Consider the following 16,893-nt stretch of genomic DNA (forward strand, 5'->3'; position numbering starts at 1 on the left):
ACAACTGAATCTATATGTGATAGGTGTGAAGAATTTCAAACCACTAGTTAAACTGTCTTTTTCTTGAGCTACCACTAGCAAAAGGTAAAATCCATTCACATTTCAAGTTCAGAAAAATCTGTGTCACAAAAAGAGGTTTCTTTAATAAAAATCAACACATTATCATTTAGTCACAGATATGAAAATCAGCAGTTTTGACACCACTGCCCACTGCAGTAAACATTTCATTTTCTTTCAGTTATCAGTGACATATTACATACTGTTTTTTCACATTTTGCAAATTTATCATCTATATAATTCCTGTACCACAATCTGAATTTATTAAACTATGAAAGTATGAAGTTTCATTTAATTTAAAGAATTTGCTTGCCTGCCTAAAAATTATAAACAGGATATTTTACTCTGTTGTAAAACTTTATACATAAACCTCCAAATACAGCAAGAAATACAGAAGCTGCCTAGTCATGATACAACATCTAAATAACATATTCAATTTAAGGACTTTATACAGATCAATAAATTTATTGAATTATTGATATTATGAAGCTGAAGGCCACTTTCCCATACCCCATTCATAATTGTGGACTGTAAGTTACAGTATCCTATATAGCTTCTCCTCACTTAACAGAGTATTTTAGTTCTGATTTCTGTTTCTCCAAAAGAGGACTTTTCAAACACAGTTCATATACAGTGCTTACAATCTATATGTTTACTCAGAACTGAACAATTAATTAAATTGAGAACAAAAAAGTAAAAATAAATAAATTCATTCTTACTTGATTATGTGCACAATAAACTAGTATTAATCTAGGAAAAATAAGTAGAAATATTTTGTTTAAAAAAGTCATCTGATTCTGAAACATCCATCTCAACCTTAAATACATATGATTATTTGAAATTGCTCTGTTTACCTTGGCACTGCTAAACAATTATAGAGCTTACACATCATTCAGTGACTGCATGACACAATGGGGTGACATGTATAACATCACATTTTGTAAAATATACTTAAATTTCAGTCTTTCACTCAAAGTGTTTACAACCAAGAAGTTTGGGTTCTTGAAAGTCTTTGGAGCATATAGAACTCTTGAATTTGAAACTTGATTTCTGAGTCAAAGAAAAACCTCAACATTCCCCAAGTCTTACTAAAATTCAAATACTTTGTTCCCACAGCTTTTTACACTCTAGTGGCTCAGAAAGACAATATGTATGTCCTTGGAACCACACTTTCTTTGAGATGTGTGTAACAATGACACTCAACTGCAGTGACCTGTCTCTCCATTCCCAGGCTTCATGACCTTCCTGTAGTTCAAGCTGCAGAAAAGCCAACAGGTGCATCTGAACTTAATACAATGAGGCAGTAAGACAGACCTGATCTGAATGGAGGCTAGAGCCCCAAAATAAACACAACACTGTTTCAAATAAAAATATATTCTCCTGTACAAATCAGAAGAGATAATAAAATTAACGAACAGACAGCAACTACTGGTTTAAATATTACATACATGAGCTTTTCAAAACTACTTCAAACTTGGAGAATTATTTACCTTTTCCTTACTTGGAACACTACACATAATATATCGGCAAAACAATGACTTATGCTGTGTTAAATTATTGATTTTTATTCTGTTTTTTTTTTACTTAGGGAAGTTATTACAAGAATTTATATATTGATAAATAAAATATTTCTGTGCACCAACAGTGATAAAATTATTTTGAACTCTACCTTGTATAGCAATCTTAAAGGCTTCATTAGAAATAAAATTTGTCCAAGTTTTGTTAAGCAAGAAGTTGTAGGATCGTTTGAGTGGTGCACGAGGCTCTATTCTTCTTACAGAGGGTACCATGAAAGTTAGAGCCAGATGCCTTTGGCTCCCTGCAACAAGGGACATCACTTTATCGGGCAGGTTAGGTGCCTTTTCAGGTGTACGAGAGTTGCTATCTATTCAAAAACTACTAAGTATTCCCTTTCCTAATGGAACCACAAACAAACAAAAGAAAACAAAAGAAGACAAATAAGAAACACACATCTACAAATGCTCAGGGTCTGTGGTCAGTGAAATCCCTTGGATAACCCAGTGAACGTTTCACCAAGGCCTTAACAGTTAAAAATGAAGAGATATTTACAACCTCCTTTTGTCCCACAAGTGGAATTCCTGTTTACTGTATGTAGTATTTTCCACTTTTCTTTCCCTTTTGATTTTTTTTTTTTTCCGGCTGCCTTTTACTTCAGTACATTCCAAACTTAGGGTCCAAGGCTATGAGTACAAACTCTCTTGGCCATTTCCATACATTTCTGCCAGTCGTTTAAAGCGAGGACCCCAGTCACTGAGGTAGTCATAATTCTGATCAGAGTTTGAGCTGATAGAATCTAAAGAGCTGAGAGATTCAGCGACTGAGCCATTTCCTTCAAATGCGTAAGTCTGAAGCGAGTCATATGGTGGAGCCCCTGGGTCCACATCAGCTTCTTTCAGTCTTTCCCAAATAAATTCCCTAAAAATGACATTATCTGGGATGTTTTTAAACGTCGGTCGACTCAAGAACTGAATTTCAGGAGTCACATCTCTCCGAGTTTTGGTGTCTCTTATGACGTTGAGGTTTCTCAGCGCAGCCATGTCAAAGGCTTCTGTGTCTTCCTCTCCCCCGCCTTCGTCGTCATATCTGACGATGTTTTCTCTAATATCCCGCTCCTCATCAAAAATGAGAGGCTCTTTTTTTCGTCTTCTCATAGTGACAATGAGGAGGATCAGCACTGAAACGTGAGACAGCAGAAAGAAAATGTCAGATCGCTGAGGAAGGAGCCCGGTATGTGGTCAGAACCATAAATTCCATTTCCCTAGTAAGCAAAAAGGTTGGCTTCCCCGTTTGGTGGGAATTCATAGCACAAGAAGTGTTAAAACTGCAAATGATGTGTGTAAAACAGATGCTTTTATACATTAAAAAAAGAAACTACTATTTTCTATACCTGCTCATGAGTGATTTCTCACTCTAAACTCCAAAATATTTGATAAATCAAATTTTAGAGCTAGTTCCAAATACATATAATTTCAAAGCAACATATAACAAAGGAAACCTTTGAATTCCTTAGTTTCTGGGAAGGCAAAATGCCATTCACAAATGTTTTGTGACTAATTTAACAAGTGCAAGGCCAGATAGAAATAGATTAGCAAACTTGATCTGGGTCTTTGAAGAAATAAATGTCTGGTCTTGATTATGACATTTAGCTGTTTAATAAAAATCTAGCATGTCACACCATTGATTAAGATTAAAACCTTTTGTAATAAAATAAGTCCCATTGTAAAGTATGAAATACTGAACCTGGACTCTGTATTTCACCAAGAGACAGAAAATAGGATGTGAGACTTTCTCAGTGGTGAGAGATTTAAGAAACCAGTCATTTTAACATTGATAATTTTCCTCTTATATAAAAACACATATTAAATGGTAAAATGTGAAGCTTCTCTGGAAAGCAAAAGACAACAAAATAGCATTTAATATTATTCAGATTAAATAATCCTCATTTTGATACAAACAATCATATAGGGAGACTTCAGTACCCACAAGTGATGCCTAAGACTAGAAATACAGTATCAGTCATGACTTCTAGATTTGAAGTAAGCAGGGTAAATAAATTCACTGTTCCTCATTTCACCCTAAAAACAGAAGAATATACCTTCTTCTTAGCCCTTCATGGTGCTTTCTCCAAAATTGATTACATATTGAATCACAAAAAACGCCTCAACAGACACAAGAAGATTGAAATAATCCCATGCATCCTCTTAGATCCACAGACTAAGGCTAGACTTCACTAACAACAAAAACAACAGAAAACCCATATACCCATAGAAACTGAACAACTCTCTACTCAGTGATAACATGGTCAGGGAAGAAATTAAAGACTTCCAGGAATTTAATGAGAATGATGACACAGCATATCCAAACTTATGGGACAAAATAAAAACAGTGCTAAGAGGAAAATTCATAGCACTAAGTGGCCTCATAAAGAAATTAGAAATATTCTTCACCTTAACGGAATATCTAAAAGCCCTAGAACCAAAGGAAGCAAACCCACCCTATAGCAATAGACAACAGGAAATAGCCAAATGTCAGTGCTGAAATCAACCAGATGGGAACAAAGAGAATGATATAAAGAATCAATAAACTCAAATGTTGGATTGTATAGAAGTTCAACAAAATAGATAAACTCCTATCTAAACTATCTAAAAGCACAGAAACAGTATTCAAATTAACAAAATTAGCAATAAAAAGGGACCCATAACAACAGAAATTGATGAAATTTTAGAAAATCACCAGGTTCTACTAAAAAAAAAACCTTCTGGAAAATTGAGATGCTATAAATAATTTTCTAGACAGATACCAGCTATCAATGTAAAATATAGAGCAGGTAAACTATCTAAACAAGCCTATATTCCCTAAGAAAATAGAAGTCATTAAAAAAATCTGCCAAACAAATAAGGCATAGGGCCAGATGGCTTGGATATAGAATTGTACCAGACCTACAAAGAAATGCTAATACCAACAGTCTTCAAACTATTTCATAAAATAGAAACAGAAGAAACAGAAGATGCATTAACTAATTCAATTTAAAGCTACAATTACTCTGATACCTAAACCACACAAAGATTCAACAAAGTCAACTAAAATCATCTCAACAGAATTTTAGTATGATCTCATGTATGGATACCTATGCAAAAATCAATTCTACCATAATGAATCCAAGAACAAATCAAAACAATCATTTAAAACGATCAAGTAGGCTGAATTCCAGGGATGCAGGGATGGTTCAATATACAAAAATCCATTAGCATAACACACTATATAAAAAAGATGCTGAAAAAGCATTTGACAAAATGCAACTGGTTCTCATGTTAAAAATATGGGAAAATCAAAATTCCAACCCAGTTCTTCATTGAGTTGAAAAGATCAATGTGCAATTTCATATGGAATACCAAAAGACCTAGAATAGCGAAATCCATCCTCAACAACAAGAAAACATCTGCGGGAATCACTATCCCTGACCTCAAGCTATATTACAAGGCAATTGTGCTGAAAACTGCATGGTACTGGTACAGAAATAGCCACGTGGATCAATGGAATAGAATAGAAGATCCAGAAATGAGCCCTCAGGTATATGGTCACCTGATTTTTAATAAAGGAGCCGTAAACATTCAATGGAAAAAGGACAGTCTATTCAACAAATGGTGCTGGTCCAACTGGCACTCAGCATGCAAAAGAATGAAAATAGACCCTTTCTTATCTCCTTGTACAAAGCTCAAGTGTAAGTGAATCAAAGATCTCCACATTAAACCAGATACACTGAAACTATTAGATGAGAAAGTAGGGAAAACCTTAGAATACATAGGCACAGGAGAAAATTTCCTGAACAAAACACCAATGGCTCAAGCTCTAAGGTCAAAGATTAACAAATGGGACTTAATGAGATTGCAAAGTTTCTGTAAAGCTAAGGACATTGTCAAGAAAACAAAACGGCAGCCAACAGAACGGGAAAAGATCTTTACAAACTCCACATCAGACAGAGACCTAATATCCAAGATATACAAAGAACTCAAAAAGCTAGACTCAAGAGAATCAAACAACCCTATTAAAAATGGGGTTACTTTTCTCACATCTAGTCAATATAATAGTCTAAGTTCTAGCTAGAACAATAAGAGAGTAAAATGACATTAAGGGGATATAATTTTGCAAATAAGCCAAGATACCACTATTTGGAAATGATAAAATTGTATATATAAGCAACCCCAAAAATTCTGCCAGAGAAATTCTATAGCAGATAAACAACTTCAGCAAAATGGCTGGATATAAAATTAACTCAAACACATCAGTAACATTCCCTTATACAAATGATAAAAGAACTGAGAAAGAAATTAGAGAAACCACTCCTATCACAATAGTTACAAATAATATTAAATATCATGGAGTAACTCTATCCAAACAAGTAAAAAAATCTATATGACAAGCACTTCAATTCTCTCAAGAAAGAAACAGAAGAAGACCTAATTCAATGGAGAGATCTCCCATGCTCATGGATTGTAAAAATTAACAGTAAAACTAGCCCTTCTACCAAAAGCAATCTACAGATTCAATGCAATCCCTATCAAAATTCGAACACAGTTATTCAAAGACTTGGAAAGAGCAACTGGAATAGTGGAAAATTGGTGGGAACCACCATCCCAACCTCAAGCTCTACTAGAAAGCAACAGTGGTAAAGAAAAACAAACAAATGAACAAACAAACATTGCATGATGCATGGCATTGGTAGAGAGAAACAGGATGATCATTGGGACAGAGTTGAAATCCCAGCAGTAAAACCATGCATGTATGTACACTTGATCTTTCACAAAGAAGCCAAAAATATGCAATGGAAAATGAAACGCATCTTCAAAAAATACTGATAGTCAAACTGTCAGTCAGTATGTAGAAAAACAAAAGAGAAACAGGAGAGAAGCCCCGAGGGCCAACAGAATGAATGAAAATATGCAAACTCAGAGTATGGGAGATGGGGGTGTGGCCCTAGAATGTGATGAAGACCTTAGAGGTGAGAGACTCTCAGGACTTGAAGGGTTCTGTGATGAAATGCCCAAAAGTTAGAATAGGAAATTTATAGATTCTACCTCTAGCAGAAAGATGGTGCATCAAGTGAAGAGATAGAGTTGCCATCCCACAGTTGAAAACTCTAACCCAGAACTGTTCCTGTAAATAAAAATTGCATCGCAAAAAATGAGAAGAGTATGAGGGAATGGAGGTCCAGGGAGCAGCCCCAATTGGGATCCATCTCAAGAGGAGATTTTAAGGCCTAACAGTATTACTGATACTATGGTGTACTTACAGATAGAAGCCTAACATGGCTGTCCTTCTAGGCCCAATATGCAGCTGACTGAGACAGAAGCAGATACTTACAACCAACTGATGGTTGAGATCCCTGTGGCTGAATTAAGGAAAGGCTGGAAGATGTTGAGAAGAAGAGTGACCCCATAGGAAGATCAGCAGTCTCAACTAACCTGGAGCCATTAGATGTCTCATTTACTGAGCCAGGAACTAGGCAGCTTATACGAGCTGGTCAGAGGCTCTGAACACATAAACAGCAGAGGAATGACTAGTCTTGCCTCAGTGAGAAAAGAGGCAACTAAACCAGGGGAGATTTGAGGCCCCAGGGAATAGAGAGGCCTGATGGAATATAGGATTTGTGTTGAGGACATCCTCGTGGAGACAGTATAGCAGGGATGTGATGAGAAACTGTCAGAGCTCAAACCAGAAAGAGGATTATGTCAGGACTATAATAATTAGTTAAAACTATTTAAAATAAATGGATATTCTTGAATTTGGTAATTTGAAATATATTTAAAACAAAAGTATAAAATGTCTTTTTAAATAAAAAGGCTTGTAGGAGTAACCTGGGATTTTTGACTTGTTGATGTTAGCTTCCATACAAGCCTGTTCCTCTGTTCCATGCAAACAAATACTTCATTGTCAGCTAGAAATTTATGTTAAGTTTATCTTTCATTTTAATTGTGTTTTACTTATAAAATAAAATAAACTTATTGATAATTTAATTTTTATAATAATTGAACATTGAATTGGTAATATTTGAATGCTAAACAATAGTAGTTTGAATATATTTTATAAGAATAAAGCTGACTTTTAGTATCTATTTTACTTGTTTTTATTTTAATTTGCTACGAAAACTACTTGAACTTTTAAAATAATTTATGTGGCACACATCAATGATTCTTTTTTTTAAGGCTTAAATTTTATTTTTTTGAACAACTTTATCTTAAAAAACTAAGATAAATGTACAAATTTTAAGCATTTTTGCATAAAAGTATATGAATACATTTTTGTCAGTGCTTGGATTTTTGTTTTCCAAAGGTTTGACAGTGTGCATTAAGGTCTTAATAGTTACAGTGAGCACAAAGTACATGTAAAATAGGATGTAACCCATAATTAGTCAAAGTTTTCTTGGTGTGTAAGGATTGAGCATAATGTTTTTTTTTCTTTCTTTTTTTTTTTTTTTTTCTTGAACTGAACTTGAACATAAATGCTTCTAAACAAATGATTCAGAAATGCTTGAGGCACAATAGGCACTCAGACCATTCGCCAGCAGGAAGAGCAGAGACCCAGAGACACAGGACTGGTGAGAATGGGGTGAGAATGGGTACCAACTAGCCAGGGGGCAGAGAGATCTCAGTGGAGCACATGGAAAGTGTGCGCATGCCCTGTTTTATCCAGGGAACCAGGCACCAAGCATCTGGCCCTCTGTTTCTTGCTGGTGGCTTTGGGGTGCACAACAGGCGCTTAGACCATCTGCCACCAGGAATAGCGGAGATCCAGGGACACAGGCCAGATAAAAGGGAAAGGTTAGAACCAATCACTGACAACAAGATGGCAAGAAGAAAGAAAGATAAAGAACGTACCACAGAGAAACCAAGACAACCTGGCAACACTAGAACCCAGCTATCCCATCACAACAAACAGCATAATGCCAAACACTCCAGAAAAAAAGATGACTCAGACCTGAAATACTACCTCAAGATGATGCTAGAGGTCCTTAAACAAGAACGGGAGAAAAAGCAAAAAGAATTAGAATCTTTTAAAGAAGAAACAAGAAAAACAATCAAAGAACTCAAAGAACTAGAAGAAAACAGAACCAAAGAGATGAAGCAATGGAAGAAGGAATTTAAAACAGAAATGGACGCTATAAAAAATCACTAAAAGAGACAACCCAAGAAGTAGAAATCCTAAAAAAGAAATCAGGAGTCACAGATGCAAGCATTTCCAACAGACTACAAGAGATGGAAGAGAGAATCTCGGGGGCCGAAGACAACTTTGAAAACATAGACAAAACAGTCAGATGCAAAAAAAACCCAAAAAGCTCCTAACCCCAAATTTCCAAGAGATCCAGGACACAATGGGAAGACCAAACCTAAGGATAATAGGATTAGAAGAAGGCAAAGAATATCAACTAAGAGGTACAGTAAATATCTTCAACAAAATCCTGGAAGAAAACATCCCTACCCTTAAAAATGAGATGACCATGAGCATAAAAGAAGCCTACAGAACTCCAAATAGGGTGGGCCAGAAAAGAAATTCCTCCCGACACATAAGAGTCAAAAAACCAAGTTCCCAAAGCAAAGAAGAATACTAAAAGCAGTAAGGGTAAAAGGTCATGTAACATATAAAGGCAGAACAATCAGAATCACACCTGATTTCTCAACAGAAACTATGAAAGCTAGAAGAGCCTGGACAGACATCATGCAGACCCTAAGAGAGCACAAGTGCCAGCCCAAGCTGTTATACCCAGCAAAACTATCAGTCACCATTGATGGCAAGACGAAGATATTCCAAGAAAAAAACTAAATTCACACAATATATGACCACAAACCCAGCACTACAAAGAATTAGGGGTGAAAAATCAAATACAATGATGGGAGCCACCTCATAGTAAACACAAGACAACTCCTAAGCAAGAAAACCAAAAGAAGAAAGACACACAGGCACAATTCAACCTCCAAAAGCAATAATAGCAGGAAAAAGTAACCACTATTCCTTGATTTCTATTGACATAAATGGACTCAAGTCCCCAATAAAAAGATATAGGCTATCAGACTTGATACATAAACAAAACCCAGCATTTTTCTGCATACAGGATACTCATTCCAGAGACAAAGACAAACACTATCTCAGAGTAAAAGATTGGGAAAAAGACCTTCCAAGCAAATGGACCCAATAAGCAAGCTGGAGTGGCCATTCTGATATCGAATAAAGTAGATTTACAACCAAAAATTATCAAAAAAGATAAGGAAGGATAGTTTTTATTCATTGCCGAGGAAATCTATCAGAAGGAACTCTCAATCCTTAACATATATGCTCTAAATACAATAGCACCCATATTCATAAAGGAAACCCTATTAAAGCTCCAAAAAATACATATTACCCCACATAATAATAGTGGGAGACTTTAATATCCCAATCTCAACAATGGCCAGATCAAGGAAACATAAACTGAACAAGGACACTGTTAAACTAGCAGAGACTTTGAACCAACTGGAATTAATAGATATCTATAGAACACATAATCCTAAAACACAAGAATACTGCTTTTTCTCAGCACCTCGCAGCACATTCTCAAAAATTGATCACATAATTGAACACAGAATGAGCCTCAATCTATATAAGAAGATTGAAGTACTCCCATGCATCCTCTCAGATCACCATGGTCTAAGGCTGGTCTTTAATAACAACAAAGACAACAAAAACCCATATACACATGGAATCTAAACAATGCTTTGTTAAATGATAGCAGGGTCAAAGAAAAAAATAAATAAATAAATTAAGGATTTTCTAGAATTCATTGAAAATGAAAACACAACATACCAAATCCTATGGGATTCAATGAAAGCAGTACTGAGAGGAAAACTCATATCTCTGAGTGCTTCCAAAATGAAACTAGAGAGAGCATGCACTAGCAACCTGACAGCACAGTTGAAAGCTCTAGAACAAATGGAAAAAGATACACCCAAGATGAGTAGACAGCAAGAAATAATCAAACTTAGGGCAGAAATAGACCAAATAGAAACAAAAAAGAACTATTGAAACAATCAATACAATCAAGATCTGGTTCTTTGAGAAAATTAACAAGATTGATAAACCCTTAGCCAGACTAACTTGAGGGCCAAGAGAGAATATGTAAATCAACAAAATAAGAAAGGAAAGTGGAGAAATAACAACTAAAACTGAGGAAATTCAAGAAATCATCAGATCCTACTACAAGAGCCTATACTCAACAAACCTGGAAAATCCGGAGGAAATGGATGAATTCCTAGACAGATACAAGATACCAAAGTTAAACCAAGACCGGGAAAACCATCTAAATAATCCCACAACACCTAAAGAAATAGAAGCAGTCATCAAAAGCCTCCCAACCAAAAAATGTCCAGGTCCATATGTGTTTAGTACAGAATTTTATGAGACATTTATTGATGACATAATACCAATACTCTCCAAACTATTTCACAAAATAGAATCCGAAGGAACACTACCTAACTCATTTTTTGAGGCTAAAATAACCCTCATTCCTAAACTACTCAAAGATCCTACAAGGAAAGAGAACTTCAGACCAATCTCACTTATGAATATTGAAGCAAAAATACTGCATCACATCCCCCTTTTCTCCCTACAGCCCCTCCCAGTTTCTCTGCTATTCCCCTAAATTAATAAACTCTTTTCCTATATTATTGTTACATATATACATATGTGTATGTATATGTACCCACAAATACTTAATTACAACCTTAAAAATGATTTCATATACTTTTATGCAAAAATGCTTAAAATTTGTACATTTATCTTTGATTTTTAAAATAATGTTTTTCAATAAATAAAAACAAAAAAAAATGCTTGAAAAAATCTAAGTTTTATTAGTCCATAATTATTTTTATCTAAATTTTAATTACTAGTTTTAGTATTAAAAAATAAATATTTATTCTTATTATAACTCTTCCTATAATCCAAAGATTTATATTTAATAAAAATAAACAAGTCTATCACTTATGTACAAATACCTGCGTATTATTAATGTACATCTGTTTGTGAATTGAAGAATTTCTTATAAAGAATGCCTTATATTAATACACAAACTAGTCTATAATGTATTTCTATATTTTAACTAAAGCATCTTTTTGTTTCTTTTATTTACACATAACTTACAAAAAATGTAGAATTGTTTCTGTTAAATATCAATTACATTTTGACAATTATTTTGTTATTGCTTATATGAAACTGAATTTCATGTGTATCATATAAGTAGCCATGATGAAGGAACAGCTCATTCTCACTTCATTGACCATGAGTCTCCAAGAGTCTCCACTGTGACTAAATATCTTTTCCAAAAATAGTGCCACTCTCTCATCCTCAATGACTGAGAAAACCAATTGGAAAATCTTTGTTGTCATTCTCCCTACAGAAATTCATCTTCTATACCATACCTATATTTAAATATAGGTAACATTAGTTTTCCTTTTTAATGAAGAGATGAATTCAAAAGTTTTTCTTTGAGATATTGATCTATGAAATTAAAGAAACAAAAGTTTTTTGTGTTACTTTTTTTAGAGACAAAGGTGATCATTGAATGTATTTCTTTTTTTCTAAAACTACTATGCGACTTTAACCCTTTTTACATGTGGTGCACATACATTCTTGACACAAATTTGACCATTAAAACTCAACATTGATCAACTATTTATATCCTTGAAATTGGATGTGGCAAGGTTCTCTGTTGCAATTTTAAAAGAGAATAAGAGAAGGAAAAGAGGAAGCAGTGATGAAGTGAAAATGGTTAAAGGTTGGTGTTACGTGTCTCTCCTGTAACCATCATTTGATTTGTTGCAATCTTAAGAAACACTAAGATCATGAAGTCAAGTAACACTCATGCAGGCAATGATGTGAAGTAAGGAAAATACTCCTTCAAAGCTGGAGCAAATGAAAACTTGTACAGGCACTTAGAAAATTATTTTGGTTGTTACTCAGAAAACTAGAAATAGATCAACCTTAAGAACTAACTATACCATCCTTGAGCATATTCTCAAAATATGATCCACTATACCAGAAGGACATTTGAACAACTATGTTCATAGCAGCTTAATGACAAGTTCCAGAAACTGGAAACAACTTAGATGTCCCTTAACTGAAGAACTAATAAAGAAAACTTACACAATGGAGTATTACTAGAAAAATAATCACCCTGAGGTAACCTAAATCTAAACAGACAAATGTGATATATATTCAGTTTTGAATTAATATTATCCATAAATTAAAAGGAACCACAGTATAATACACAAACCTCCAAAAGCTAAGTAATAATGAGGATGCAAAGGGAGATGCTAAATCTCACTGAAAGAAGGATATAGAACCTCAGGTGGCTGGAGAAAAGATAAAGGAGGCAGTGGAGAAATAACTAGGAGGGATCATTATGGGGAAGACTGAAGGAAAGATTACTGGGAGGGACAAATAGAATGAGAAGGGGGATCATTCCTGTGATGAACTAGAAACTTAGGGCAATGAAAACTCCAGAAATCTATGAGGGTAATCCTAGTTAGGTCTCCTAGTTAGGTCTCCTAGCAATCAGAGATTAGGTACCTAAAATGGTTATCTCCAGTAACCAAACTTCCAAGGACAGAATAAGACACCAACAACAAAGACATAAAACCTTCAACCTCCAATTTGTGTTTCCTACAAGATATACAAGAGGAAAGATGGAGGAAAATGTGAGTGAATGGTCAACCAATAACTGGTTCAGTTTTAGACCCATGCCATGAGCAGAGTCTACAATATCACTTAAAACCAGGGGGCATGCATGGAATGAATGTCCTCTCTTCATATGTAAAAACTGTATAGCTTGGACTTCATGGGAGAAATCTGAAGCAGGAGTGGGGACTGTCTCTTACTCAGTTATCAGTCTTTAGATCTTTTTTCCCATAACTGGGATGCAACTTGATATGCCAAGGCTGGTTGATATCCACCATAGGCCTCCTATTCTGCGAGGAAAGGGAGGAGATATAGAAGCTGGGACTGGACAACAGAGGGAGAGAATCCGAGGAGAAAAGGAAGGGGAAGATGCCATTAGGGTGCAAGGCATACAAAGTAGCACCTTCCAGACAGAACTTTCTGCTGAGAAAGACTGTTAGCTAGTCTGATCCCCTAAAGACACCACATCCTGAGGCATCTCAGGAGACCTGCTGCACACAGGGCAGCCAGAAGCCCTTGAGATTCACTGCACACAGGGTAAATGAGCAACGGATAGGCACTTCATCTGCTTGTTTGAAGACACCTGAGCTTGAAGGAATCCCAGAAGTTCCTCTGTGCACAGGGCAACTGGATAGCCGATACCACAGTTTGGAGACCTCCTGAAAATACCACAGCACTCAGTGTAACTAACCCGACAGACTGAAAGCTTCCCTGAAATTTTGTTGCACACAGGGAAACAAACCACACTCAGTAATAGCCCTGCCAACTTCTCCCCTACCCCATGCTAGCGGCTTCACTTAAGACAACAGCTTGACTGATCCTCTGAAGTCCAACAGTGTCTGAAGGTCTCCCAGAAGATCTGCTGCATCAAAGGCAAAGGATCAGCAGCTTCTCTGCCCCTCTGAAGACCCCACCATTGGAAGGCCCCACAGAAAGTCTGCTATAGCCAGGTCCACAAGCCTACCAGGAGGCAACCCAGGGACAAAAGAGGCACACTACAGACAGAGTCACCCAGAACAGGAAACAACAGTGATAATCAGATGTCAAGAGACAAAAGCAAGGTCATAAGCAAAACAAGCCAATGTACTACATGCAGGTATCATCAGAACCTAGTTCTTCCAACACAGCAAGCCCTGAATACACCAATACACCTGAAAATCAGGAAGTTGACATAAAATCCTATCTTATAAAGACAACAGGGTCTATTAAGGAGGATACAAATATCTCACTAGAAAAATACAAGAAAACAAAGGAAAAGAGGTAGAAGTCCTTAAAGCTAAAACAAATAATTCCTTTAAAAAATACAAGAAAAAAGTACTGACAAAAATGTATTGTATAATTTTATGCAAAGAATGCTTAAAATCTGTACATTTATCTTTGATTTGTAAAATAAAGTTGTTAAAAAAATACAAGAAAACAAAATCAAACAGGTAAAGGAAATGAATAAAGCAGTCCAAAAAAGTGGAAGTATAAACAATAAGCAAAACCCAAATTGAGGGAAACCTAGAAATTAAAAACCTAGAATACAGGTCAGGAATGACAGATGTAAGCAACACCAACAGAATACAAGAGACAGAAGAGGGAATTTCAGGGACAAAAGATACCATAGAAGAGATTGACACAGCTGTCAAAGAAAATTCAAAACCTGATAGAACAACAAATAAATTGGATCATAAAAAATTACCTCGTCATATAATAATGAAAACACTAAATGCACAGAAAAACAAAAGAATGTTAAAAGCTGAAAGGGAAAAGGACCAAGTAACATACAAAGATAGGCCTATCAGCATTAACATCAGACTTCTCAACAGAGACAATAAAAGCAAAAGGAGAGCCTGTACAGAGGTCGTAGAGACTCTAAGAGAACACAAATGCCAGCCCAGACTACTATACCCAGAAAACCTCTCAGTCACCATAGATGGAGAAACCAAAATATTCCACTACAAAACTATATTCAGTCTGTCTACAGCTGAATAAATCTAGCCCTACAGAGGATTCTAAAAGGAAAACTTCAACACAATAAGGGTACTTAAAAGAAAGTAAAGGCAAGATATTAACATCTCAAAACAAACAGACATCATATATCAAAGTTAAATCAAGAGGAGGTAAACTAAATAGTCCCATATATCATGAGGAAATAAAAGAAACCTTTAAAATCCTCCCATCCAAAAAATAAAGCCCAGGACCCAATGGATTTAGTGTATAATTCTCCCAGAACTTCAAAGAAGGCCTAATACTAAGGTTCCTCAAACTATTATATAAAACAGAAGAAACACTACCTAATCCATTCTATGAAGCCATACTACTCTGATACCTAAACCATTCAAAGACATAACTAAAATAAGAGAACTTCCGATATTTTCGCTTGTGAATATAGATGAAAAATATGCTTATAGTAACTAGTGGGATTTCAATGTATGCTATCAAACCCCTAAAAGAATTAAGTACTGACAAAAATAGATTCATATAGTGTTATGCCAAAATGCCTTTAAAAATCTGCATCTGTATCCCCTTTTCTTTAAATAAAGTTGTAAGAGAGAAAAAAGTTTTTGAAAACTAAATCCAAGAACACATCAAAACAGTCATTCATCATGAATAAGTAGGCTTCATCTCAAGGATGCAAGATTGTTTCAATACATAAAAATCCATCAATTTAATGCACTATATAAACAACCTCAAAGGAAAAATCACATGATCATCTCCTCAGTTGCAAAAAATGTATCTGACAAAATATCACATGCCTTCATGAAAAAAGTATTGGAGAGATCAAGAAATCTAACACCTAAACTTATTAAAAGCAATTTACTGAAAACTAACAGCCAATACCAATTGAATGACAAGATATTTGAAGCAATTCCACTAAAATTGGGGACAATACAGAAATGCCCATCCTCCCCATATCTATTCAATATAGTACTCAAAGTGCTAGATAGAACAATAAGAGGACAAAAAAAGTTCAAGTGGATATAAATTTGTAAAGAAGAAATAAAGGGATCACTATTTACTAATAGTATGATAGTATACATAAGCAACACCAAAAATGCTACAAGGGAATTCTCCACCTGATAATTAACTTCAGCAAATAAATAAGTTGCTTTCCTTTGGAAAAATGATTAACAAGCTGAGAAAAAATAAAACTAGAGTTACAGCCTACTTCATAATAACTTCAAATAATTTAAAATACAATAGTATAACTCTAACCAAACGAGTGCAAAATCTGTAGAATAATTGCAAGTCTCTAGAAAAAAACAGAAGATATCAGAAAATGGAGAGCTCTCCAATGCTCATAGATTGGTAGAATTAACATAGTAAAAATGGCCACCCTACCTACCAAAGGCAATCTAAAGATTCAATGCAATCACCATCAAAATCTCAACACATTTTGCATGGAGATAGGAGGTGCGAGGAAGAGGTATGGGAGGTGGGACAGTTGAAGGGTGGACTGGGCAGGGAATAAAATGTGGAGTGTAAAAAAAAAAGAATAAAAAAGTTAAAAAGCCACATACAGTAAATAAGTAACTTAACTTATAAAAAGACAGAAATGCTTACAGAGACTATCCCTTCCATACTATCATTGCTTTCTTTACTTTTTCTTCCTCAATTTTTTTGAGT

General features: G+C 35.2%; 1 protein-coding gene across 1 annotated transcript in view; it reads right to left on the reverse strand.

Annotated features, from left to right (window-relative positions):
- Positions 1–2,258: 2,258 nt before the first annotated feature.
- CDH7 (cadherin 7) overlaps positions 2,259–16,893 on the reverse strand; it is a gene marked incomplete at both ends in the record, with an annotated part of 103,687 nt that continues 89,052 nt past the window's right edge. Inside the window, one exon of the mRNA XM_080926655.1 lies at positions 2,259–2,752. Coding sequence (XP_080782781.1) covers positions 2,259–2,752 — 494 coding nt within the window. The remainder of the gene's footprint in view (positions 2,753–16,893) is intronic.

Source organism: Micromys minutus (assembly GCF_963924665.1).
Source record: "Micromys minutus genome assembly, chromosome: 12".
Classification (NCBI taxonomy): domain Eukaryota; kingdom Metazoa; phylum Chordata; class Mammalia; order Rodentia; family Muridae; genus Micromys; species Micromys minutus.